General features: G+C 34.9%; 1 protein-coding gene across 10 annotated transcripts in view; it reads right to left on the bottom strand.

Moving 5' to 3' along the window:
• CNTN1 (contactin 1) overlaps positions 1-26,031 on the bottom strand; it is a 393,567-nt gene that overhangs the window by 169,598 nt on the left and 197,938 nt on the right. For all 10 annotated transcript variants that reach the window (XM_045365082.3, XM_005570587.5, XM_074006605.1 and 7 more), the window contains one exon: positions 893-1,029. In XM_045365082.3, the coding sequence (XP_045221017.2) occupies positions 893-953 (61 nt within the window). In that variant the 5' untranslated portion in view covers positions 954-1,029. The remainder of the gene's footprint in view (positions 1-892; positions 1,030-26,031) is intronic.

Below are 26,031 nucleotides of genomic sequence, written 5' to 3'. Positions count from 1 at the left end.
AGAATTCAATTTTTCTAATACTTTCATAATAATGACCTAGCTCAATAAGTACTAGTTGGGTAAAATTATATCAGTTTTTCAGATAAAGATATGGTGTGCCTCTCATTGTAGGAAATAGGTCTGAATGCTTCACACTTGCCTTTGAAAGACAGAAATATGATATTTATTTGTCCTAAAATGAATGCCACTCTCAAAATTGTTTTATTAGTCTTATGTCCCTACACACACTGTAGATTACTTTAATCATTTTTTAAATTATATTGATCAAATTGGTAAAAAAGTTGTAAGATTCAGTAGTGTGTTGCATCTACTTATAGCTCTTAGGAAGTGATTATTAATTTTCAGAAATTTTGTGAATCAGTTGTTAAACATGGCCAGTATTAAAAATTATATCAATTTACAAAGAAATAAATTATACTAAGAACAAAGGGAACAAATGCTTAAAACCCATTGCTTTCTCTCTTTTATTTGCTATATTTTATATTCTCTTTGCCATTGTGGTTACTTATATCTGAGTGGTGAAAATACTACAAACTAGTGAGCTGTTGCACATCTTTCCAGTTCCACATTAAATGGTGTCAAGGTGAAACTGGCCATGGTAGGAGAATTTACTCCCCAGTAATAGACAAATGCTGCCCTCCAGGGATCTCCCCAGAGATCTAGATTTTAAACATTCACCAGCACACTATTACCCAAGATTGGCAATGTTTTGTGAAATCTTAATTGAAATTAAAAAGGAAATAGGGTCACCCTTAATACATATTTATCTACCTGTCTGACCCAGATGTCAAGAGCAAATAAGGATTACTTCATACAACACATTTAATAAATAAACACACATATCAATTATGTTGACATAATATATGTAGAATATACAAAGGATATTTCTTACCTGCTAGACATGTAGTAATAGATATTATCACAAGATGACTGACCAGCAACCACATTTTCATCTTGTATTCAGCAGAAGTTCGGTTCAATTTTCCAAAAAAGAATTTAGCTTTATGGCAATTGGATAATTTTAAACACCTGCATCAAGAAAGAAAACGAGAAGGAAAGAAATAGAGGGAAGGAGAGGGGAAGGAAGGGGAGAGGAGGAGAGCAGAGGAGAAGAAAGAAAGGGAAGGAAATGGAAAATGTTCATCATTTGAGGAAAACATTATTAACCTATTTGACTTTATGCTTTTTGTTTGTAGAATAAGTTTTCATTCCTTTAAATATATTTGTACACACCATGTAATGAAAGGAGTGGAGTCAGTATCAGAAGGCTTCAGCTGACATCCTAGTATTGACACAATGCAATCAGGAACGTCACTTAATCCTGTGTTTAGGTTTCTTTTCCTCTGTAACCATTGAGTATAATAATCCTTTTCTACAAATAGCACAGTTGTAAACATTTTGGTATCAGTCACTTTAATTGAAGGTTACATTTAATTGAAGCCCTGGTTGAAAGATTCAATTGAAGTTACATCTGTGTAAGAGCTTGTAAACTCACAGACATTACACAAGGGTGATGATGTTAGCATTTTCTGTTGGTGGCTTAAAGAAAATTTTTGCCAGACATGCTAATTTTAAATGTTAAAATACATTAATTAACAAAATATTCATTCCTCCTCATCCCTTTTACTTCTTTCACTTATTAATTCAATGAAAAAGCAAATAAGTGTTCCTTGCATGTCAACAGGTGACAATCAAGGTTTTGTGGGGTCAAAATTGTCTATTCGGAGAGCTTTCTTTCAGGACAAGAAGAAAATAAAATTACTAATGTAAACGAAACTACAAAACCATGTAGCAGCCTAATTAAAATATCTTGCTTTTAAAAATTTTGCAGTAATGTACGACCATGTGATTACACTGCTAAGGTTTCACCCAGGATCCCAGAATAGCCCCATGCAGGTGAAGGGCGCTGCAACTTAAGTTTCATCATCTCCATGGTGAAATCCACCACTGTGACAAAGCAGGTAGCTACGAAGGCTCAAAAAAGAAAGACACAGTTTGCTTGCTCTTAAGAAGTTCATAGAAAAAGAGTACACAGATATGTGAACAAGCCAGTGCAATGACATAGTTGTGTGGACCTGTATGCTATTAAATGTGAAAAAGTGTTAATCATTTTCACTGAAAGCATGGTAAACACAGCATGGTGGGAATGGGCCTTCCTGCGGTAGGCAGGGCATTATACAGGAGTGTTGCATTCTTAGATTTGAGTCATTTGGTGACTTCCTGCCTCAACCACCACTTACTGGATCACCTTAAGAATGATATGGCCCAGGGCATTAGAAAGAGCACTCATCAGTAATGACACAATAGGAGTTTCATCTTGAAAAGACATTAAGTCACTGTTTTAAAAGAATATATAATAGCATAACTGAAATCTCATGATATAGAGTTGAGTGAAAATATAAATTAAGATAGAACATGGGCCAGGCATGATGGCTCACACCTGTAATCTCAGCCCTTTGGGAGGCCGAAGCGGGCAGATCACCTGAGGTCAGGAGTTCGAGACCAGCCTGACCAACATGGTGAAACCCCCATCTCTACTAAAAATACAAAATTAGCCTGGTGTGGTGGCACACGCCTGTATCCCTGATACTCGGGAGGCTGAGGCAGGAGAATCACTTGAACCCGGGAGGTGGAGGTTACAGTGAGCCGAGACCTTCATGCCACTGCACTCCAGCCTGGGCAACAAAAGCAAAACTCTGTCTCAAAAAAAAAAAAAAAAAAAAAAGAAAAAAGAAAAAAGCATGAAAATAATTCTAAAAGGAAAACACCTAATGCTCTAGTGTTCAACGTATAAATATAGTCAAACATATTTAAAACAGCAATGTTAAAATCCTACTGATTGCTTGCGTCACACTGTTACGTCAAAGAAAAATATAGGAGTCTATTTTTTAATGGATTTTGAGAACACACATACTCCCTGATTTGCAAGAATCCTAGCATTTGGCAGAGGCTGGACAAAATTTTTACCTCGCCCATGGTAACATATGGGCCAGGATAAACATATTTTTCCTTTTTAATATATATGTCTGAAATTTAAAATTTTTATTAATTTATTTTCCTAGGCAGAATTGGGCAGAGAGGAAACTAAATAGTTTAACACTGGTGAAGAATGAAAAACAATTCTTTCAGAGGACAGGAAAATTAATTACGTGATCTGTGGAAAGATTTTTAGCTTCTTATTTTTATTGTGCATCATGTCGTTATCCACATATAGACCTAAGTGAAAATTTTTGAAATGTGTATACCCTGGTTATGCCTATCTAGACTTTGTCACAAAAATGTGGATTTGATCTTTTTTTTTGGCCTGATAGTTTCTAATTTTTCTCATTGAGTTACGCATACAAAATAAGACAAGTTCTTTTAATGAAGAGAAAGTTAGAAAAAGCAAACACATAAAGATGCCAAAACTTTAATGCCAATCAAACAATTGACTTTGTAAAAATTAACTTAGAAAACATATTATTATTTTTAATTTTAATTTTATTATTATTACACAAATCATAATCTGTGGAATCCTAACTGTACTCCAGCCTGGGCGACAGGGTGAAATCCTAATTTGTGTACTAATAAACTGTTATAATTTGAGAATTCTAAATGTTTCCCACAGATATTCACATTTAAGAGCAAGAGATGCTACTGCAGTGTTGGTATTGAGGGGCAAGAAAGCAGCATTGACCAGAGAGAAAAAGAAACAGATAAATAAAGTTGAAGAATTAAGAGCAACGTCTGTGAAAGTTTGCTTCTGATTTTTCATTTTGATAGAGTACATCAGTGATATTTTGGTCTATTTACCCATGAACTTTATAGATAATCTGGAAAAGAAGTGGGATAGGCCTAAAAAAACATTAGTTGTGTCCACCTACAGCAAGAGATCTCAGTAAATTGAAAATAAAATACAGAAAACTTTTCTAGGGCTAGAATGTAATTTAGCAGTTCCTTCTCAATAATGACCACAGTATATGAGAACATGCGCCAAAATGCACAAATGTGTACAGGGGAAATTAGCTGGATCTTGCCTGAATTTTGCCTCAACCATTCTTTAGCTTGCAACTTTGGGCAAGTTACTCAATCTCTGAACCTAATTGTCCTCACCTTTTAATATGGAAAGAATATCTATTTCATAGCACTATTGCAAGGTTTGCATAAAGTTGTGCATGCAAAATGTTGACTGTGAAAGTATTCAGTAACCATTTATTATTCCATTAGGCCATAAGCCAACCAGGGCAGGGGATACCTATCTTGTTCATTGTTGTGGCGCTAATGCCTGGCACACAGAAGTCACTCGATATGGAGTTACTGAATAAATGATGAAATGAATGGACCATGTGCATAACTATAATTCAATTCAAAATGAACTTTAATTTCCTAAAATAAGAATAGGGGCTGGGTCCAGTGGCTCATGCCTGTCATCTCAGCAATTTGGGAGGCCGAGGTGGGTGGATCACAAGAGGTCAGGAGTTCAAGACCAGCCTGGTCAACATGATGAAACCCCATCTCTAGTAAAAATACAAAAAAATTAGCTGAGTGTGGTGGCATGCATCTGTAATCCCAGCTAATTGGGAGCCTGAGGCAGGAGAATTGCTTGAACCTGGGAGCCGGAGGTTGCAGTGAGTGGAGATCGTGCCACTGTACTCCAGCTTGGGTGACAGAGTGAAACTCTGAGAAAGAAAGAGAGAAAGAGAGAAGGAAGGAAAGAAGGAGGGAGGGAGGAAGGAAGGAAGAAAAGAAGGGAGGGAGGGAGGGAGGGGAGAAAAAGAGAGAAGGTAGGTAGGTAGGAAGGAAGGAAGGAAGGAAGGAAGGAAGGAAGGAAGGAAGGAAGGAAGGAAGGAAGGAAAAAGAAAGGAGGAGAAGAAGAGGGCCAGGCGCAGTGGTTCACGCTTGTAATTCCAGCACTTCGGGAGGCCAAGGCGGGCGGATCACGAGGTCAGGAGATCGAGACCATCCTGGCTAACATGCTGAAACCCGGTCTCTACTAAAAATACAAAAAATTAGCCGGGCGTGGTGCCTGGTGGGCACCTGTAGTCCCAGCTACTCAGGAGGCTGAGGCAGGAGGATGATGTGAACTCGGGAGGCAGAGCTTCCAGTGAGCTGAGATGATGCCACTGCACTCCAGCCTGGGTGACAGAGTGAGACTCCATCTCAGAAAAAAAAAAAAAAAAAAAAAGAGAGAGAAGAGAAAGAAAGAAGGAAGGAAAATGTCTCTTACTGGGGCTTTGATCCTTGTTAGGGATTCCATACTCCAGAAAAGGATATTTTAAGTATCAATATGTAAAAGCATTTTGAAATATGCGGTTTATTGGGCGTTACTGAAAGTCTCTGTTTTCCAGTTCTGAATATGTACACTCTAATCAGAATGAAGAGTTCATTACTTTGAGCCTCTCTGTGTTATTCCATGCTATCTTTTCCTTCACTTCAAAATGTTTTGTCTTTCAGTAGGACAGTGAGACATCCCCAGCAGCATGTAATTTATTTTATGAAATGGATTTCTTGCCATTTGGGTATAAAAGTATCTTTCATATGTTGTTCACACATTTGTTTTTCTGCTAGTGATCTGTTCTATTGTGTCACCAGTTATCCCATCACTTGTGCCTCCCTGATCACGTCCTTCAGCAGCACAGTAGAGAAGACAGCAAGCTGAGTGCATTCCTGCTAATGTGGAAGAAACTGTCCTTATTACTTCTCTCTTGAGGCCATACCACTTATTAATTCACAGCTATCCCCCTGACCTCCATGGACCTGAAAGTGCTGCAAAAAATGAAGTGGCAGAGGCAAAAAACAAGCAACTCTGACAAACATGTGCCAGTCACAGGAGCAGACTTGTTTCTTCTCAAAAACTGAAAGAAGGCCCAGAAGCAGGAACTGGGGGTGCATTCCTGTTTCTGAGGCCATGCTGTGCTGGCCAGTTCCCTGAACGTGTCAGCCTTTAGAGTCCTGCGATCTCTTGTACACCCAGCCAGGACTTATGCCAGGTACTGCTGCTGCTGTTGCATCTCACAATCTCACACAAGTCTGTGGGTCTCCATGACTGATGGATCCCTGACATGGACTGGCACTCTGTTAATTTCCAGAATTCACCTTCTGTTCTCCGGCATCCTTTACTAAATCTCTTACACATATTTCAAAACAACAACACTTAATACACTAAGGCAAGACAGTATGACACATCTTTGTCTTTTTTTTTCTCCTTCTCTCTTCCTCTACTTGTCATTCTTCTTCCCTCTCTTTCCTTTAGACAACACTAGGGTTTTCTCCTTTGAGAAATCTGTCCTATATCTAGATACGCATTTTTCTGCTGGACAGACCTCCATCTAGTTCTTGTCATGTTTTATTCTAGTGCCGGATAGTCCAAATAAATTATTTACAAATGCATCATCAATACATCAATACATTAACACCATTTGGGGTGCACTTGTTAATTAGATTCCTGAGTAAATTGCAAGAATAATAAGAATTTCTGTGGAAATAGCTCAAGAATCTGATTTTAATCAAGCTTCCTAAGTAATTTGTAGGCATACTAAAGTTCAAAAATTACTGTAGTAAGTGTGCCAGGTGAAGGTTGGAATGTTTAACACTCTGGGGATGCATCAAGTGACATATTGGTGTCTTTTTGCCTAGAATGATATGTGCTTAAATTGAATAAGCTTCTGCTGTGGTCAAATACATTTCATAAAAATTTCTGAAGACCATACTGTTCTGAGCCAGGGAATACAGAACACACACAAGGAGAATACCCCCTTTTCTGCAAATGATTACAATCAGTATGAAATATATTTGAACAGAATAAAATACGTTGTAGTTCAATGAGTAGGTAGAGCTGCGTTGGTCTTCAGATGGCAACCGCCTTAGCCCCTCAAGCAGCCTGCCACTTGAATGTGTGTGCTGTATACATGAAAGAGGAGCAATACAACAACACATTCTAAAATATCAAGTATAACATCCCTAGAGTGTTAAACATTCCAACTTTCACCTGGCACACTTACTACAATAATTTTTGAACTTTAGTATGCCTACAAATTACTTAGGAAGCTTGATTGAAATCAGATGCTTGAGCTATTTCCACAGAAATTCTTATTATTCTTGTGATTTACTCAGGAATCTGCCTAATTAACAAGTGCACCCCAAATGGTGTTAAGTAGCCCCTGGACCACAATTTGGGAAACACTGACTTAGCGTTATGAAAAATATGCTAAGTTTTGGATATAAGAAATCCTTTTTATGATCTAGATCCAGAACAGATTTTAAATATCTCTTTTAAAAATTAATAAAACATTGGCCGGGCGCGGTGGCTCAAGCCTGTAATCCCAGCACTTTGGGAGGCCGAGACGGGCGGATCACAAGGTCAGGAGATCAAGACCATCCTGGCTAACATGGTGAAACCCCGTCTCTACTAAAAATACAAAAAAAACACTAGCCGGGCGAGGTGGCGGGAGGTGGCGGGCGCCTGTAGTCCCAGCTACTCGGGAGGCTGAGGCAGGAGAATGGCGTAAACCCGGGAGGCGGAGCTTGCAGTGAGCTGAGATCTGGCCACTGCACTCCAGCCTGGGCGACAGAGCGAGACTCCGTCTCAAAAAAAAAAAAAAAAAAAAAAAAAATTAATAAAACATAGGGAATTTAAATGTCTAGAATAAAAGGATTCAAATCCTGGCTATATTACTAGCTATGCATTTTTGGGCAATCTACATGATCCCTATTAACTCAGTACAGTTCTAGAAATGTGAGAGATTTGCTCAGGATCAGATATGAAAATGTACAAGTTAGTGGCTTATAAGATTTTAAGCAGATATGCCTGTTACTTCCTTCTCTACTGCATTTATGTATCTGAGGTTACTGTTTCTCCTTCAGTACTCCCATTCATTGCCTGGCTCCCTTCAGTCTCTTCTACTCAGATGCTTCATGTAAATCATCGACAACAGAGCAGTTGTCAGTTTCACATCTCCTCATCCTTCCCAACTCCTACTAAAACCTGTCTACCATGTTTTATCTTTCCTTTAATATTCATTTAATATTTTAAGCAGCAATTATTTGCCAAACCTAAAATATGGCTTTGCCCTTGAGTAATAAACTGATTCTTATTAATATACTGATGGGAAAGAAGTTGAGTGAAATCTCGCAAATACATTTGTGAGTTCTAAATCTTGTTTGCTAAAACAGTGCTTCTTTTGTTCATTGATTGAATCAGTAATTCTCAGAATTGCTGATAAGCAAGAAATAATATCACTTGATTTGTTCATTATTATCTCCATTTTCCATTAGCATCTCAAATTTTGTAATTCTAGGCAAAGTAACTGTGTGGAGTTGGTACCTTACCAGTTCCATGGCAAGATAGTTCGGAATCAGCAGGGCTTTTCCGCATTTTCTCGAACTTTACAAGGCACCTAACCATACATACACACACTCCCAAAATGTAGGACAAAAATCTGTGTGGGACTTCCTATTTTTTGCTACCAGCTAAAAATGACGGTTTCTTGAAATTCCAGGGAATACGCATGGCTGTAGCAATTATAGTCCTGTATGACACCATGGGCTTAAATTATCCCAGGAAAAATATGTGCTATAAACATCACAAATAAAGTTTCACTATTTTTACGTTCCTCTGCTTGCATTACATCATTTCAAAAATAAAGGAGCAATTAATTTAATTATAAATCAAATTATCTAGAAATGTAAGCAGTCAGTTGCTCTCTAAAATGCATGTCGTGCTGTCAGCACTTAATTAACATCCATATCTGTCAAAGCCTTAAGATTTTTTCTCCTCAGCAGCCATTTCTAGAGATGGACTGACTTAAAGGGATTACATGGATTGCTCAAATACAAATAGCTAGTAACAGAGCACAGAGCAAAGGTTTGACATCTTCTGTTCCATACAGATTTAAATCCCTTATTGTTTATTACTTAATTTTTTTAAAAGATACTTAGTATCTGTCTTTGCTTTAGATTATAAAAAATATTTTGCATATTCAATAATTAACATATTTTTCACAACCATAAGTCAGTGTTTCCCAAACTGTGGTCCAAGGGCCACCTACATTAATAACATTTAGCATGTAATTGTTAATAAGATCGATTTCTGAGCAACTCTTGAAGAATAGTCTTAGTATCTACATTTTAATCAAGTTTTCCAGGAAATCTGTGGGCATACTAAAGTTCAAGAATTGTTGTAGTAAGTGTGTTAAGTGAAGGTTGGAATATTTTCATTGCTCACAGAGAACAATGTATAGGTATCTATGTGCATGTAAATGTGTTCTAGGGCCATGTGTTCAGCCAATGCATCTCTAAAAATTAGAAGATACATGGTATTCAATAGTCTGTCTCTTAAAATTATGACTATAGTATATTTTGTGTGGCATTTGGTCTACCTGATAAATAAATATCTGCTATGTCTACATCTGATTCATTTTGCCATATCATAATAAACAAGGTATTCTGATGTATTGCTTTGACTAATAACTAGAAGGTTTCTGACTTTTATATGAGACTGCCTTATTGGACTATAATGACCGGATTGATTGTGTTTTAACTTTCATTGTTGCTCAACTGCAATTCAAACCGATCTGAGATTGGTAGACTACTACAAAAGAAACATGATTTGTGATACCTGTGAATCATATATAAAGATCCAAAGTAGGATTTAATACAGCAGAAAAAAATCCTACATCAGCAAGAGAATGTCCAAACTCTTTTCTCTTTTGCTCTCACATATAAGCATAAAAGGATAAGACCTGTAAAGAAACAGTGCCAGATCCGAGAGCTCACTCAATGTACCCTGAGAGTTCGAAAGACTTCCTGTCCTGTAATATTCCCTTTGTATGGCCTTACTCCTCTATGGAGATGCCCACATCTAACAAAAAGGCTTCATCGCTGCTGCCACTGTGCTTTCTGAGGTTTCGCTCTTAAGTCGTTCTACCTAATGCTGCTGCATAGGATTATAAGGCTCGAGGCTGCTCCATGCTGCACAGTATCTTGATATCTTTGTTAAAATATTAGGCATTTATTCCACTTCACAAATCTAAAGGTACACAAAACTTCTGAGTGTCTTCTGACACCCTTGAAGGCAGAATGAGACTGATGATCTCATAACTCCTATTAGCTGCTATTCAGGTTAAGAGATGTCAATATGGAAGGTACAGTCCTCCTGGGATGATGTAATCCTTGACATTCTGATTTTTAGATAAAAGAGTCATTGAATACAGGTCATTGTATCAGTACTTAAACTGACAGGTGATTCATACCAAAATTATTTAGGCCCTTATATCTAGAAAGAGCGTAAGAGAATTTTATGTTAAATTCACTTCAATTAAAACTATTAAAATATTTATATTTGAAACACATATATAAGATAATCTCAGTGATCGTTTGTGCAATTTAACCATGCAGACATCTGTTTTTATTGCATGCTGTTCAAAGACAAAGAAATATATTCACATTTTCTTTGAAGAATATAGAACAAAGTAATCCTATAAGGGTAGATGAATGGTAATTTAAAATTATTTATTAATTTATTCCATACATATTTCCTAAGTATCTACCATGTCCAGACATTTTGTAGCAGTAGCATAAGTACTGGTAAATCAAGGATATTTATTCAGGGAGGGAATTTCTAAATTACAAACTCCTCAACAGCAGATTATCTCATTCCTTTTTCTATACCCCCCACACTACCTAACATGATGCCTAACACATCAAAGATACTCCATTAAAATCTGTTGAATGTGTTTACTGAGAAATTACTAAAAGCAAATTACTGTTCCATATTTGGCAAGCAGATCCAGGAGGAAGTAGCAATAGAGAAAGGAGAAAAATAAAGGCCAAATTCAGAGACCTTTGAAGAATAAGCATGGCTAGGGCATATACTCATGAAAATAACTGAGAAAGAGAAGTGTGTTAAAATCATGGCACCTTAAATTAAATGCCATGTGCTGAACTTTTGGTTTCTTTCACAGAGAGTCGTTGAATAGTTCTACAAGTAAATATCATCATCCTATTTAATCCCAAGCGCTTTGGTTTATGAAGGTTCTGCTCTTCTGGCTCCTTTTAAAGGTTTCATTACCAGAAGAGATACTGCGGAAATTACCTGGCTACCTTAACCTGGTGCCCCCAAACCATTGAGGTTTCAGACTTACATTCACAACACAGTCTTGGGCTGTACAGAGAGCTTTGTTCCTTTTTATTCAAATTTATATCAAATATTAATTTGTCAGTAGGGCAAGGGTCAATACATGCCTCCAGGAATATGAAATTACATAAAGAGATGTGGATTATACAAAAACTGGTATCTAAAGGAAAGTGATTCTATAGTTTCTGATATCTTTAATTACTCTTCCTGAATGTAAGCAACTATTTCCTTGTATCAAATCCAAGTCTTATCAATCAACAAATACTTTCTGAGTACCTACTATGTGAAATGCTTCATACAAGCCCCAGTTAGTAATAGCAGTAGAAGCAAATCTTCAAGCTTCAAAACCTTAACGCCTAGTTAGGCACAAGCTTTAGAGAAAACTTTGATCCCTTCCACCAAGAAGAAACAGTCTAAACATTTATTTTTGTAAAGAACATATATCCAAATCTCTGAAGCTTAGTGAACAATACAAATGTCAATTTGACCTCCAAAAACTGTAATTCTCTTACTATACTCTCTGACTCAAAATTTACCAATGATACATCATCATTTCATCATTCATTCAACAATTATCTATTACATACTTTTATGTATTAGGCATTATGCTAGGCAATAGAAATTAAAAGACAAACTTAAAAAATTTTAGCTTAGTAGTTAAGATATATGTACTCCATCTTCCAACTTCTAAGTCAGGCTCTGTTTTAAAAGCCTAAGTATTAACTCAATTTTCATCTAAACAGATGATGTAGCTACTATTATTAGCTTCAGTTGATAAAGAGAAAATAAAAATTTCAACTCTGTTTCAAGATCTAGATTAAATTTTATCTTTATAGGAAAGTGTCTCCTCAGACAGCCTCTTCTGAGGTCTTCTCCTTGTCAAAAATCTTCGAGTGGTCCTTTGTCTCACCTACTGATATCTTATTATTATATTCTTGCTTACTTTTTAAATGCAAGGCCACTTCCAATTGAATACTGGGAAACTGAATTAGAAAAAATATATTTGAGGACAACTTAAAAGGTTGAGGAAAGAAAGTATTTTGGAGAAGTATTTTCTTTGTTGAAAGTTGGTGTTTCTGATACGTCTTAATGGACAATAAATAGAACAGAATATCCAACTATAAAACTGTCCTAGGATATCGGAGCCTATGTTCATAGCATTTTAGATGTTTATATTATCAAAAGGCAGTGAGGCCGGGAGACAAGAGTACAGACTGTGTGTATAGTCAGCACTGATGCACATGGCTCAGTGGATTTAGGCAAGTCATTTCAGTGTTTCTAAAATGGGAATAGTAATATAATACATACTTCTGAGGATTATATAAAAAATGTACGTAAGACACCTGTGATCGTTTCTCTTCACCCCTAACTACACTCTAAGCTTCCGAGAGAGAGGAAAATAAAACATGCCTTATACATATCTTTTTATTCCTATTGGGGCTTAAATACTTTGCACAGTGTGATTAATAAATGTATGTGTGTAAGATTGTGTGAGCATGTAAGTGTGTGTGTGTATGTTCAGAAGATTTAGGTGTCTTAGAATAGAGCTGATAATTAAAAGAAAAGCATCTATGAACATCTGTGCAACTACCTTCATTAAGAAATTTTGAAGCACAAGAATTGCTATTAAATAGTTAACATTGGTGCCATGGTTTGCGTATGTCCCCCAGATTTCATGTGTTGGAAACTTATTCCCTAATATGACAGTATTTAAAGGGGACACCTGAAAGAGGTAATTGAATTATAATGCATTCATGGGTTAATGGATTCATGGGTTATCATGGGAGTAGGACTGGTGGCTCTACAAGAAGAGGAAGAGAGACCTGAGCAAACACCCGAGCACATGCAGTCCCATCACCACATGACGCCCTGTGCTGCTGCTGCTGCTGCTGCTTCGGGACTCTACAGGGTCTGCATCAGCAAGGAGGCTGACACCAGATATGGCCACTCAACCTTGGACTTCTCAGCCTCCATAACTGGAAGAAATAAATTTCTTTTCTTTATAACTGACCTAGTTGTAGGTGTTTTGAAGCAATAGAAAATGGACTGATACAATTGGACTGAGAATACTTCCATGCATTTCTTTTCTTTACTTTGTGAAATTGTGGTTATCTATTTAGGAGTTAGCATCTGTTCTACAATTTCCCAGCATGACTATGAATACCAAATAAGATAATACATGAAAGTAACTTTGCAAATTAAAAGTAGTATAAAAATGGACTAGACTATTATAAATAGAGGTTTCCATATAACTGATCATCAATTTGACACTTTATAAAACTTAAGCTTACTATAAAACAGAAACTTGAGTCGCAGTCTTTTAATTCTATTTCCGGAATTATCTTGAGGCCAGACTTTCAAAACCCTTTTATATGGAAATGTATTACAGAAAAGAATCATTCTATAATGTTCTTTCCCCTCTTCTTTATTCCACTGAGAAGTTATAACATTTCTCAGGATATGCCAGTTCAAAAACCCCCAATGGCTAGCTGCCAAGACTGAATTTATATGGACCAAATTCTCTAAAAATGATACTATTCAGTGTAAATTTCCAGCACATTTCCCTCTCAGTTGTAATAAACTCATTCAGAAATATTTTTATTTCATAGAATTGATTTCTTCATAAGTCTTCATGAAGTCAGCATTATATATTATCTCTTTTCACTTAGGGGAAGGAAATGAAATATAGTAAGCTAATAGATAAAAAGTTAAATAAAAAGTTAGGTATTAAAAGATAAGACATTGGGAACTGGAGAAAAAATGGGTCTCTAGATGTCTTGAGAATATAATGGCATAAAATGAGAGAAGTATTTTTTCCTGTGACACATTTTATATATTATTTTCAGAGCAGTTTTAGATTTAAAGAAAATTGAATGGAAAGTACAGAGTCTCCATACATCCCTTCTCTCCTATATAGTTTCCCCATTAACATTTTGCATTATTGTAGTCGATTTGTTATAATTGATGAGCTAATATTCATACATTATTATTAACTAAAGTTCACAATTTAAATCAACATTCACTCTTTCTGTATATCTTCTCTGGGTTTTAACAGTTGGGAGGAAGGATACAACAGAGCTTATCTTTCAAGATCTAGTGACTTCTTCAATGCAGTGAAGTTGCCAGTATCACTTGCAATGTAGGTATGTAAAAGCAATCATTTGCTTATCAAATGAAAAAGCTGTTATACAGGTAATTTTATTTGTTTTAAAATCTTTAAGTGACTATTGTATATACACCCTGCTACGTCCTATGGATTTAACAGATCCAAGAAATATGGTCCTTGTCTTCAAGGAGGGTATGAACCAGTGAAAGATAAACTCTGATTGCATAGTACCTGTAGAGATATTGGAACAGGAAATGAGGAAAAGGGAGGGATTCAGGGATGGGTGTTTGCCTTTTGGGGTGGCTATCAGAGTGTAACATGTTGCTCTTCAACAAAGGGGAACTCGAGTTTTGATGGGAAAGTGAGTTGACCAAGAATTTAGTTTTGAACACATTAGATTTGAGTTTCCCATTAGACATTCAAGTGGAGATACTAGGAAAACATTTGAATAAATAAGACCAGAATTTAGAGGTCAGACAGGAGTGGGGGAGAGCTACTTGGAAGTCATCTGCATATTGATAACATTTGAAGCCCAGTAATGGAACCTCCTAATCAATTTGTTTTATGCAATAAACAAAATGGAAGGAAGAAAAATGAAGCAACAGAAATATAAATCTGAAATTATTTTGTTTTTCCTTTGTCATGGCTCTCTAACTCAAAGAAACAAAATAAGGGGAGGAAGGAGTGAGAACTGTTATCTACTGGCAGTCATGGAGCTGTCTGCTCTCTTGGTAGATTATTTACTTTCTTTACAAGTTTAGAAGAAATACCTTTGACCTGTGATTTAAAGTTTCTGTCAAGGTAAAACATTTTTTAAATAAATTGCTTCCTGAATATTTTCAGGATTGAAGGAATATTACTACAATAGCTGTGGTTTCTTAGAATAAAGATATTAGAAATTTGGGGGTTGAAGAATGCAGAAATTTATCCTCTTTTATTTTTGTGAACTAACTCTGAACATATAAAGTTTGTTATAGCAATTCAAAGACATTTAGCTTTTTTCAATAAAGTATCAATTTTGAGTTTGATATGTCCAAATTTCTATTCTTAAATTTTAAACTATATCGACATTTTAAGTGATTTTGATTTAGCCTGAAAATTAAACTCCTAACATGACTATGCAGAGTGATATAATTATCTACCTAGTTAGAGTAAAGAGGAAGGTTCTGCATTTAACTGGAAAACTTTAGGTGAAAGGCAATATACTTATTTACATTTTATGTGACCATACATTCTTTATTCAAGTTTGAACTATATCTGAAATCATTACATCAGAATGTTTCTATTTAATATTTTTGGTATTTTAATAAATATTGTTATGTTTTCAACTCAATCATATATTTGTTTATTCACCCCCCAGTTTTCATTTTTCTTGAATTCCATTTGTTATGATTAATGTGTCTTGAATTTCTGGGAAGAATTTGTAATGATTGATATTGTGCTGAACTGAATCTCTCTGAGCACTCCAGCAGAAACAAAAAGCACCATGTGTTGACCTTTACATTTCTCTTAACATACATTGTATAATGAGATGTTAGCAAATCACCCTCCAACCCTGTCAGCAAAAAAGTTACAAAGTTTCAGGTTTCAAATCTCTTGCCCTTGCAGAAGTGGACTTCCCTTCCCATGGCTGTGAGTGTATAGTTGTTGGATAAGTTATGTCCTGAAACACGATTAGCATTCCTGTCAAAGCACAGTATCTTAACTAAGTCAGGTGCTATTTCTGATATGTCGGTAATAATGATTGTTTGGCTATGGTTTTTCCATCTCCTGTTGCTGTGTCTCCTTCTTTGGGAAGATTCTATTTTATTTTCTGTAATTAATATTTTTATTTGAATAAGAGTCAGTAACCTAATACAGCCTCTCATGGCAAAATTCTAATATGGCTGGGATTAAGTGTTTTGCTGAGAATGAGAAACTCCCTGGACTCATCTAGAATGCACACATTATTTTATGAAACAAAAAAAAAATCAATTGAGAGTAACACTTTAAGGGGTATGCAGTGTAACAGACTTTAGACCCTGAGAGAAGCTCATTTCCACTGTAGTTATGTCCTTCCTCTCACTTTCTGCTAATTGCATCTAATCTATACATCAGTCACCTTCAGACAGGCTCACAATACAAATTCTTAGTGGTAGATCTTTGCTTAACCTTAAGAGTCAACCAGTTATTTGACCAAAACTAAGGATAGCAAAAAGCATAAACGTTTTAGATAGGGCTTTAGTATGGAAGAGTACAAATTATTCTTCCCTTGAAAAATATTTAAGTAAAACACAAAGATAAAAACATAGTGAGGGAGATTCAAACTTGTCAAGATATCAGTTCTCCCCAACTTGATCTATAGATTCAACACAATCCCAATCAAAATTGAGGCAAGTTATTTTGTGTATATTGACAGTGATTCTAAAGTTTACATGGAAAGGCAGAATGGTCAACACAATATTGAAGGAAAGGAGCAAAGCTGGAGGACTGACACTGTCCAACTTCAAGATTTAAAACTATAAAGACTGTAAAGCTATGGTCACCAAGATACTGTGGTACTGGTGAAAAAACAGATACATAGATCAAAGGAACAGAATAGAGAGTTCAAATATAAAGATAATTTAAAGATATAAATTATCTTTATATCTAGATATAAAGATATATATCTAGGTATCATATAAAGATAATCAACTGATTTTTGACAAAGAAATAAAGGCAATATAATGAAGAAACATAGTCTTTTAAACAAATTGTGCTAAAATACTGAACATCCATGTGCAACAACAAAAAAATTTAGACACGTACCTTACACTCTTCACAAAAACTAACTCAAAATGAGTCATGGACCTAAATTTAAAATGCAAAACTATAAAACTCCTACAAGGTAACATAGGAGAAAATCAAGGTGACCTTGGGTATGGAAATAACTTCTTTGATACAGCAATAAGGGCAGAATCCAAACTTCTTTGATATAGCAATAAAAGCAGAATCCATGAAAACCAGAATTGCTAAGCAGGACTTCATTAAAATTTAAAATTCCTGCTCTGCAAAAGACACTGTCAAGAGAAGGAGAAGGCAAGCCATAGGCAGGGATAAATACTTGTAAAAACATCTGATAAACGAGTGTTATCCAAAATATACACAAATTCTTAAAACTGAAAAATAGGAATACAATCAACTCAACCAGAAAATGGTCAAAATTCCTGAACAGACATCTCACCAAAGAAGATAAACAAATGGCAAATAAATATATGAAGAGATGCTCAACATCATATATCATCAGGGAATTGCACATTAAAATGGTAAAAAGATATCACTACATACCAGTTCAAATGGCAAAAATCTAACACCAAATGTTGCTGGTTCCTGCTGTTCCATATCCTCACTAGCATTTGGTGTGGATCAACAGGAACTCTCATTTATTACTGATAGAAATGCAAAATAGTACAGCCACTTTGGAAGACAGTTTGGCAGTTTCTAACACAGTTAAACATATTCTTACCATATGATCCAGCAATCGCACTCCTTAGTATTTACACAAAGAAGTTGAAAATGTATGTCAGTACAAAACCTGGCACAAGGATGTTTATAGCACCTTAGTTAATAATTGCCAAAAATGGGAACCCATCCTTTAGTAGAGGAATCAATAAATAACCTTTGGTACAACCAGGCCATGGAATATTATTTAGCACTAAAAATAAATGAGCTGTCAAGCCATAAGAATATATTAAGGAAACTTAAATGTATATTACTAAGTGAAAGAATTCAATATGAAAAGACTGTATATTGTGTGATTTCAACTACATGACATTCTGGAAAAGGCAACACCACAGAGACAGTAAAATAATCAGTGTTTCCTAGGGATTAGCAAGGAGGGAGAAATAAATAGGGAGATCACAGAGCTGTAATGCAGTGACAGAAGATTTTTAGGACAGTGAAACTATTTTTTTTTTTTTTAGACGGATTCTCGCTCTGTACCCCAGGCGGGAGTGCAGTGGCGCAATCTCAGCTCACTGCAAGTTCCGCCTCCTGGGTTCACACCATTCTTCTGCCTTAGCCTCCCGAGTAGCTGGGACTACAGATGCCCGCCACCACGCCCGGCTAATTTTTTTTTTTTGTATTTTTAGTAAAGACGGTGTTTCACTATGTTAGCCAGGATGGTCTCGATCTCCTGACCTCGTGATCAGCCCACCTCGGCTCCCAAAGTGCTGGGATAACAGGCGAAACTATTCTGTGTGATACTATCATTATAAATTCAGACAAATTCATAGGATGTACAACAGCCAGAGTAACCCTACTGTAAACTAAGGACTTCGGTTGCTAATAATGTACCAGGGCGAGTTCATTGATTGTAACAACTGTACCACTTTGGTGCGGGATGTTGATAGTGGGGTGGGCAATGTGTGAGGAGACAAGGGGTATATGAGAACTCCCTGTTATTTCTGCTCAACTTTGCTGTAAACCTAAAACTCTTAAAGTCTATTAAAAAATAACAAAAATTATGGGGAGAAATAAAGTACAATGGGGAGTCACAGGAAAGGTGATATTCGCTCTGTTTAAAAATGACCTTAGAGATAGTCCATATCTAATGCTATTCTCAGAATATACCACTCATGTATCTGTATTTCTTTTTTATTGATAATATCCATATAGTATTAGAGATTAATAACTCATGGATAGGAGTCTGGTAAAGGAAATAACTCATTTATAGAATATCACTGTTTCAAATACAGGTGGTTTACAAATATCTTTCATCTTCAGAATTACATGTAGATAACTATTACTGACTCCAATTAACACATCAACAAATGAGGTTTAGAGAAGTCAAGCAGCTTGCCAATGATAATAAATGAAGATCCCTCACATCTTCATCCTCAGCATAATGCTGGTCTTCATGATTCTTCTCATCACTGGAATACATATGATAGGTAAACTCTGCCACGATCACTGCCAGTTCTTTATGTGAATTATCTTTTTTAATACTCATAATAATACATTGAGATGTATACCATTTGTGCCTTTCTTTAAGGACGAGTATTACATTTTATGATTAAATAATTCTCAATGTCTGACTTTCCCATTGATTTGGGGCTTCAAAAATCCAAGAACCTACCACAATACCTATCACACAGGAAATGCTTAGTAAACAGTTTTAAAATTCCTGAATGTATAAATTAGCAAATTGTTTTGAGAGTTACAACTATGCCACTGACCTAAAAAATTGCTTAATATTTGCACAGAATATGTAAAGGGATAAATTAAAGAGACTGAAAAGAGAAGCAATGACATTCTAATAGACCCTTTTCTTTCCTTCAATCCCTTTCAAACTGGACAACTATATTTGACTCATAACAATTTTGTTTTGTTTTCTTTCAAATCACTTATCACATCCCCTGTCTTTGTTTTTTCCTCTCAGCATTATGGCTAAAATCTAGTTAATAAAGAGCAGTGATTTTAATTATAGGCCCAGCTATATAAAAGGTTGGTCCTTCTCACCAACCTTTTAAAGAATCTCCCTCCCACTACAAATACAAGCATATGATAGGAAGTGGATTTCCCAAGGCAGCAGGTTTAACCCTTACAGAGAATAACCTAGTTTAACCCTTACAGAGAATAAAGAAATTTCAAATGGTTCAACTTTTAACAGCTTCAGTCAAAATACTTTCAAGAGATTTCTGCAGACTGGCCCCATGGAGTGCATCCCTGGCACAGGCCTGCACACCCACTGGCAAGATGCTATGGAGTGAAACGAGTGGCAGAAGGGGAAGCAAGACTGTGTTCTTTGTCCACATGAGTGCCCCTCCTGTGAATGGTTTTCTCCTACATGCTAAATCAAGGGAAAGGATATCTTCCTTTTGCTACAACTCTCAAACTTGTTTTGTTTGTGGAAAGCCACCCAGCTTGTTAGACTCTTACTCTGTTTATTAAACTGATAAAATGGGCCCATAGTCTCTCTACCAGGCCCAGTAAACACCTTGCTGTCTTTCCTACCAATCAGCTATCTTTCCCCCGTGTTTCTGCAGTCCACAAAAAGATTAATTGCTGGCAAAAGAAAACCTAATTCTATATGCTTGCGTTTTTGTTGTTATTGTTAATCACACTTCTTTAAATTGTAATCGAGAGTCTAAAACAAGTTAAGATTGTAAACCACATTTTTATTTATGTTTACAGAAACCATAGGGGACCAAGCCGTGATGACAGACTGAATTATGTTTCCAGTACTACTGTTGAACACTCAAAATGAGACTCTTAAAAATGTAAATTAATGTACCTCAAGTCTTTTTCTTTTCAATGTATCTTAACATTTCTCTATGAAAAATTAGTTGAGTTTTGAGAATATGGGTAATTAAAAATATATATACAGTACACATGTAAGGAAATGGGTAACACTATCACAGTCATTTTCAATTTTTAAAAAGGCTGTAACAGTGAATAAGAACATATAAATCATCACAAAAATTAATCAGGATATTAATGAGACTGATTTATCACTATAAATTAGAATAAAAGACTCTTAACCTTTTACAGTCATAAGCCCTTTTAATAATCTAATGAAGGTTATATAACATTTCCCCTAAATAATGCAAACCAACACACAGGATTTGATAGATCAATATCATGTTAAGTCCATGGGAATAGATTTAAAGCACTGTGAGGACAGGGCCCGTCACTGTCGGGTCTGTCTGTTTATCCCAGTGTCTTCTACCATACCTGAAACACAGAATTTAGCACTGTTTTGGAGCTTAGGCAAATATAGTTCAAAATGAAGTAAAAATTGTATTTACAACAATCAAAATGAGGATGCAGAACTATTATTTGCATACAGTATGATTATACACCACAATATCAAAGAAAATGGATTTAAATAAAATACAAACATTAAGAGTTCAGCAAGGTGACTAAGCAGAAGATAAATACAAACTATAGTTTTCTTTGGTACTAACAATGTCTACTTAGAAATAAGAAAAATGAAGCCTCAGCCTGCAGTATTAACAAACACACGATTGATGACCTAAAAATACTTTTAAGAATCAGTACAAGAAACAAAAAGCTATAAATATTTATTGATAGACTTAAAAGAAGCATTGACAAATTGGAAAAATGTACCAGCTCTCTGATAACAAGACTCAATATTCTTAAGGTTTTCCAAAATGACATACTTTCAATCAAAGCACAAATGGAATTTCTCTAAACTTGAAAGAATAAGTCTCAACTTTATAAAAGAAGAAAAATAGTTGAAAAGGACATTAAGACTATTTTGAAACAAATCATAGCTAATGCTTACATAGCACTTACTACTAACCACTTTAAATACATTTCATTCTCATTGGAGTCCTCACAATAAATCTCTATGGTAAGGGCTATGAATATCTCAATATTACAGATAGAGAAATTGAAACACAAAGATGTGAATTAGCTAAGGCCACACAGTAAACTAGTTGGGATGTTGGGATTCACAACCAAGCAGTTTAGCTCTGGAGTCCATGTGCTTAAGTACTCTACCAAATTGTTTCTGAAGGCTAATAAAGTAACTATAATCCTACCAACTGAAAATCATAATAAAAACCTTCATAAACAAAAAAATGTTGTTCTTTGAAGAATAAACAGATTCTATAAGAGCTAACATTTTCTGAGCATTTATTGTGTGCCAGACACCTTACATATATTATCTCACCCCTCACAAAAACCTTGATATAGGTTCTTTCTTTGTGTCCATTTTAGGGATGAAACACCTGAGTCATGTAGGTTAAGCAATTTGCCCAGCATTGTGGTGTTTCTGGTGCTAGTAAGTGGTAGAATTAAGATTTAAACCAGGCTTACATTTATATTGCTTACATCCTCTATTTGTGAAAGTGCTAACAGGTAAGGATATGAAATATGACTTAATAAAGGGCACTGAGGCAATTAAATAGCTAGAAAAAAATCAGTAAGTATTCTAATCTCACTTCATATATCAACAAAAACTCAGATGAATTAAAAGTCAAAATGTAAAAATCAAATTAACTTAAAAAGGAAATAAATACACCAACTCCCTGAATATAAGAAAATACAAAGGAAACATTTTAAATTGCATATATAAAAGTTAAGAATGAATTTTAGGGGGAAAATATAAATTGGGAAAAAACTTCAAAAAGATTACAGACATAGCTATAAGGAACTCATAGTTAATATATGAAAGACTATTATCATAATAATAGACAAATGAGTAAAGAACATGTTAAACTTACATGAATGAATATACATGTATGACATGAATAAAAAATGCAACCTAAAAATGCTGTATATATATTTTATTTGACAAAATTTGCACAGCATTAAAATTAACAATACTCAATGTTTATGTGGATGCAGTGATTAATATTTTCCTATACTGTTACAAGAAGTAGTAACCAAGACAACCTTTTCAGGAAATAATTTAGTAATATGCATCAAGTGTCTTGAAAGTATTCAGATATTTTAATACAGTGATTCCTCACAGAGAAATTTATTCTGATTAAATAATTTGATGTGTTTACATATAATAGAACAATATGATAAAAATATTAGGGAGACCTTAAATTGCACTTTCAAATGCTTTATAATAATCAGAATCAGGAAAAGCTTATACTGGATTATGTGAAAATGCAGGACTAAATATTAGATATTATAACCTCAATAATACATGGTACATAAACTAATCAAATAGAAGGCAGAAAAGAGGAAAAAAAGTAAAAAATTGGATAATAAAAAAACATAAAATAAGATTTTAGAAATGCATCAAGGTACATAATAAATTATAATAAATATAAGTGGATTAAACTATTTTACTTGCTAAATGGCAGTGTGTTAGAACAAACCTATAACAACCATTAGCCAACATTCCTTGAGTATTTAGAAGAAATAAAACATAAATAACACCAAAGCATGGTTATTTCTATAAGGTGGCATTATGGGCAATCTTTATTATCTTAGTATATTTTTTGTATATCCACATTTTCCTATGATAAAGGATATATTACTTTAGTAGAAATTACTATTAAAGCAAAAATTAACATGAGTTCATTATTGTATTTAAGTGCATTTCTCTTATAGTGATTATTTGGACAAAATATTATATGCTTACAACTTTATCCTTGCACCAATTAAAAAACAAAAGAATTCCCGGAAGTTGTGGTGCATATAATAAGCCCAAACTATTTCCAAATAAGTTTTAAATGAGCCTGAAACAAGTTTCCTTTGGATACACAGCTAATAGATTATTTTTTCTGCTTTTTAAATCAGGACATGCTACCACTACACTTTCTTATTACAGGATGGAAGACAGCTCTGTAGGGGATTTCATCTTCAAATTGTGTTTCCTAGCAACACTCTTTAAACCAGAGTGTCTTTTTTTATATCAAACATTCACATCTGTGGAAAATGCTTGAAAACTTTTCTCTTATCCTGTGACTAAACATTGTGAGCTATGGTAGCAGGCAGATGGAAAGGGAGAAAAGGAATATTAATTCTAAAATCACTAGAATTTTCTTGTTTCCTTTGAAATATTATGATGCTTGTGCTTTAAGTTTGGAGAAATACATTTGCATTTCTCTATCACAGTTGTATGACTTTCATAATATTTTTAATTGTCAAGAGTATGGACTGAAAAAGAACAGACACCATGACTATATCATCCTCATATTTCTCAATACCAGAAATAGTCAACAAATAGCTGAAGAATACATTTAATTTAAAAAAGCATTGCTTGAATTTGATCATTCTCAACCATGAATGCAATTTAGAATCACCTGGGAATCTAAAAACATACCCCTCCCCTGGTTCAAAACCCTAGTTATTCTGCCTGGAGTCAGGCTTTATTAAAATTTAGGCTTGAGGAAATCTTCAGGTGATTGTAACATATGGCCTAATTAAAAGCATATGGATTGTGCAAGACATATAGTCAGTGATGAATAAATATTCTGGAATAAATTATTGAAAGACAATCAGTTGTATCTTAAATATTCTAGCTTGTAAGGAGATTTGCTCAAATGGATCAAATGTACAGTTCAGATAATAAAAACACAAGCCAAAATGTAAAAATCAATGCTTCATGTGTGCAAAGCAAGTAAGAAACCAAAAAAAAAGGTTAAAAGTCTTTGCTATTATCAACTATTTTACTTATACCAAATATGAAATATATTAAATTCAAAACATTTTAAAGGGAGATTATGTATGCATGAATATTGACACTCATATTCAGTTTAGAAGGTACACCAGGTGGGCTTAGTGAAGATGGAGTACTATTTCGAGCTCTATCATATGATGACACATGGCATAGATCCTGAGAGATGGGCAACTGGAGAGAGATGTTCAGATGAGATTATTTCCTCTGAAAGTACTAGTTCCTATTGTCTTAGAGGAAAGATGATCTGGATGAATATTCATATAACTCAGTTTTCTGTGTTTCATATTACAGAAAGTTTACAGAGAACTCTCTGGGAGAGTGAGTCAGAAACCAGAATTAATCTGGGACAATATATCATTTATTTTCATACTGAAATGGCATTCAAATCATCTACTTTTATTGTTGTTAATGACACATGTTTCCTGTTCTATGTAACAGTCTCTGAATCAAACTAAGAAAAGGCATAAATATACTGATGAGGTTTATTTAACTCATGTCTAAATAATCAGAACAAATCACTAATGGCACTTAAAGTATTCCGAAATGCTTGTTAGTTCAACTTGTTCTCGCTATATCATTCCATATGCCTATTTTTCTGATACTCCTTTTGTTGCCTTATCCAATCATAATCAAGATTAATGCTTAGGGAACTGAGAAGTGATGCAAATTTATTACAGACAATTCTTTTTCTACTTCTGCCTATCAGTCCCTGTACTCCTTCCCCTCAATATCTGATGCCTATTATATTAAAGCCCCCATCCTCCTAACTTCATGTCTTCCTTCCCCACCAAAGAAACCAATATTTTAAAAACGCTGTTCTCTGATCATTCACACAAAATTATAAATAACTTATAAAATAACTAAACATACACAAAAACAAATCACATTTTACAAAGAGGGCAAAATGGTCTAGACTTAACATATAGAAAGCAAGTCAATTTCTTCTCCAACTACACATGACTGATATGTGAAATTAGTTTTATCATTTTTATAAATCAGAGTCCATTATCCAGAACTCACATGAGGAAAAATTTAGACAAAACGGTAAACCCGAATCACCTAGTCAAAATCTGCATGAATGGGTGTGATAGTCTTTAATATGTAATGTTACTGAACTAGTAGCTGCAAAACCCTTGTCTATTTTCCATATTCTGATCCCTCTTAGGAAGGAATAACACATTTTTGTAAGTCAACAGCTATAGCTATGATTCCCAAAATAGGGACCTACTGGAGTAGTCAATATTTATTAAATATATTTCTTAATTATTTATTTTGGTGAAGAAGTACCATGCAAAAATAACTGAGAAATTAAAAGTGCTGTAACTTGCAAAAGTTTCGGAACCTCTGGCCATAGTATAGCCCTAATATGTGTAACTATGAAAACATCTACTATTGGAAAAGCTAACAGACAATCAATCACCAAGCTCTACCAGGCCATTCTTCAAAAAATTTTGCACATGCATATCACCCTCTCCATTCCAATTTATGTATATAGCTCAAATTCATACAATTTGTAGCCATAGTACGTGGTCATTCTCTCTCCAAGCATTCTTTCATCCAACCTATTCAGCATAGTGCTATCATACAACACCCTGGAGTGAACATTTAGGTGGATTTATAAAACTTCTGCATTGCACTCATTTCCAGTACAACAAATATTCTCTGGGAAATAAACTTCCTCCGTTC

The sequence above is a fragment of the Macaca fascicularis genome, chromosome 11 (genome assembly GCF_037993035.2).
Source record: "Macaca fascicularis isolate 582-1 chromosome 11, T2T-MFA8v1.1".
NCBI classification, from domain to species: Eukaryota; Metazoa; Chordata; class Mammalia; order Primates; family Cercopithecidae; genus Macaca; species Macaca fascicularis.
The sequence above is the reverse complement of the archived record's forward strand: the minus strand, read 5'-3'. Positions and strand labels throughout refer to the sequence as shown.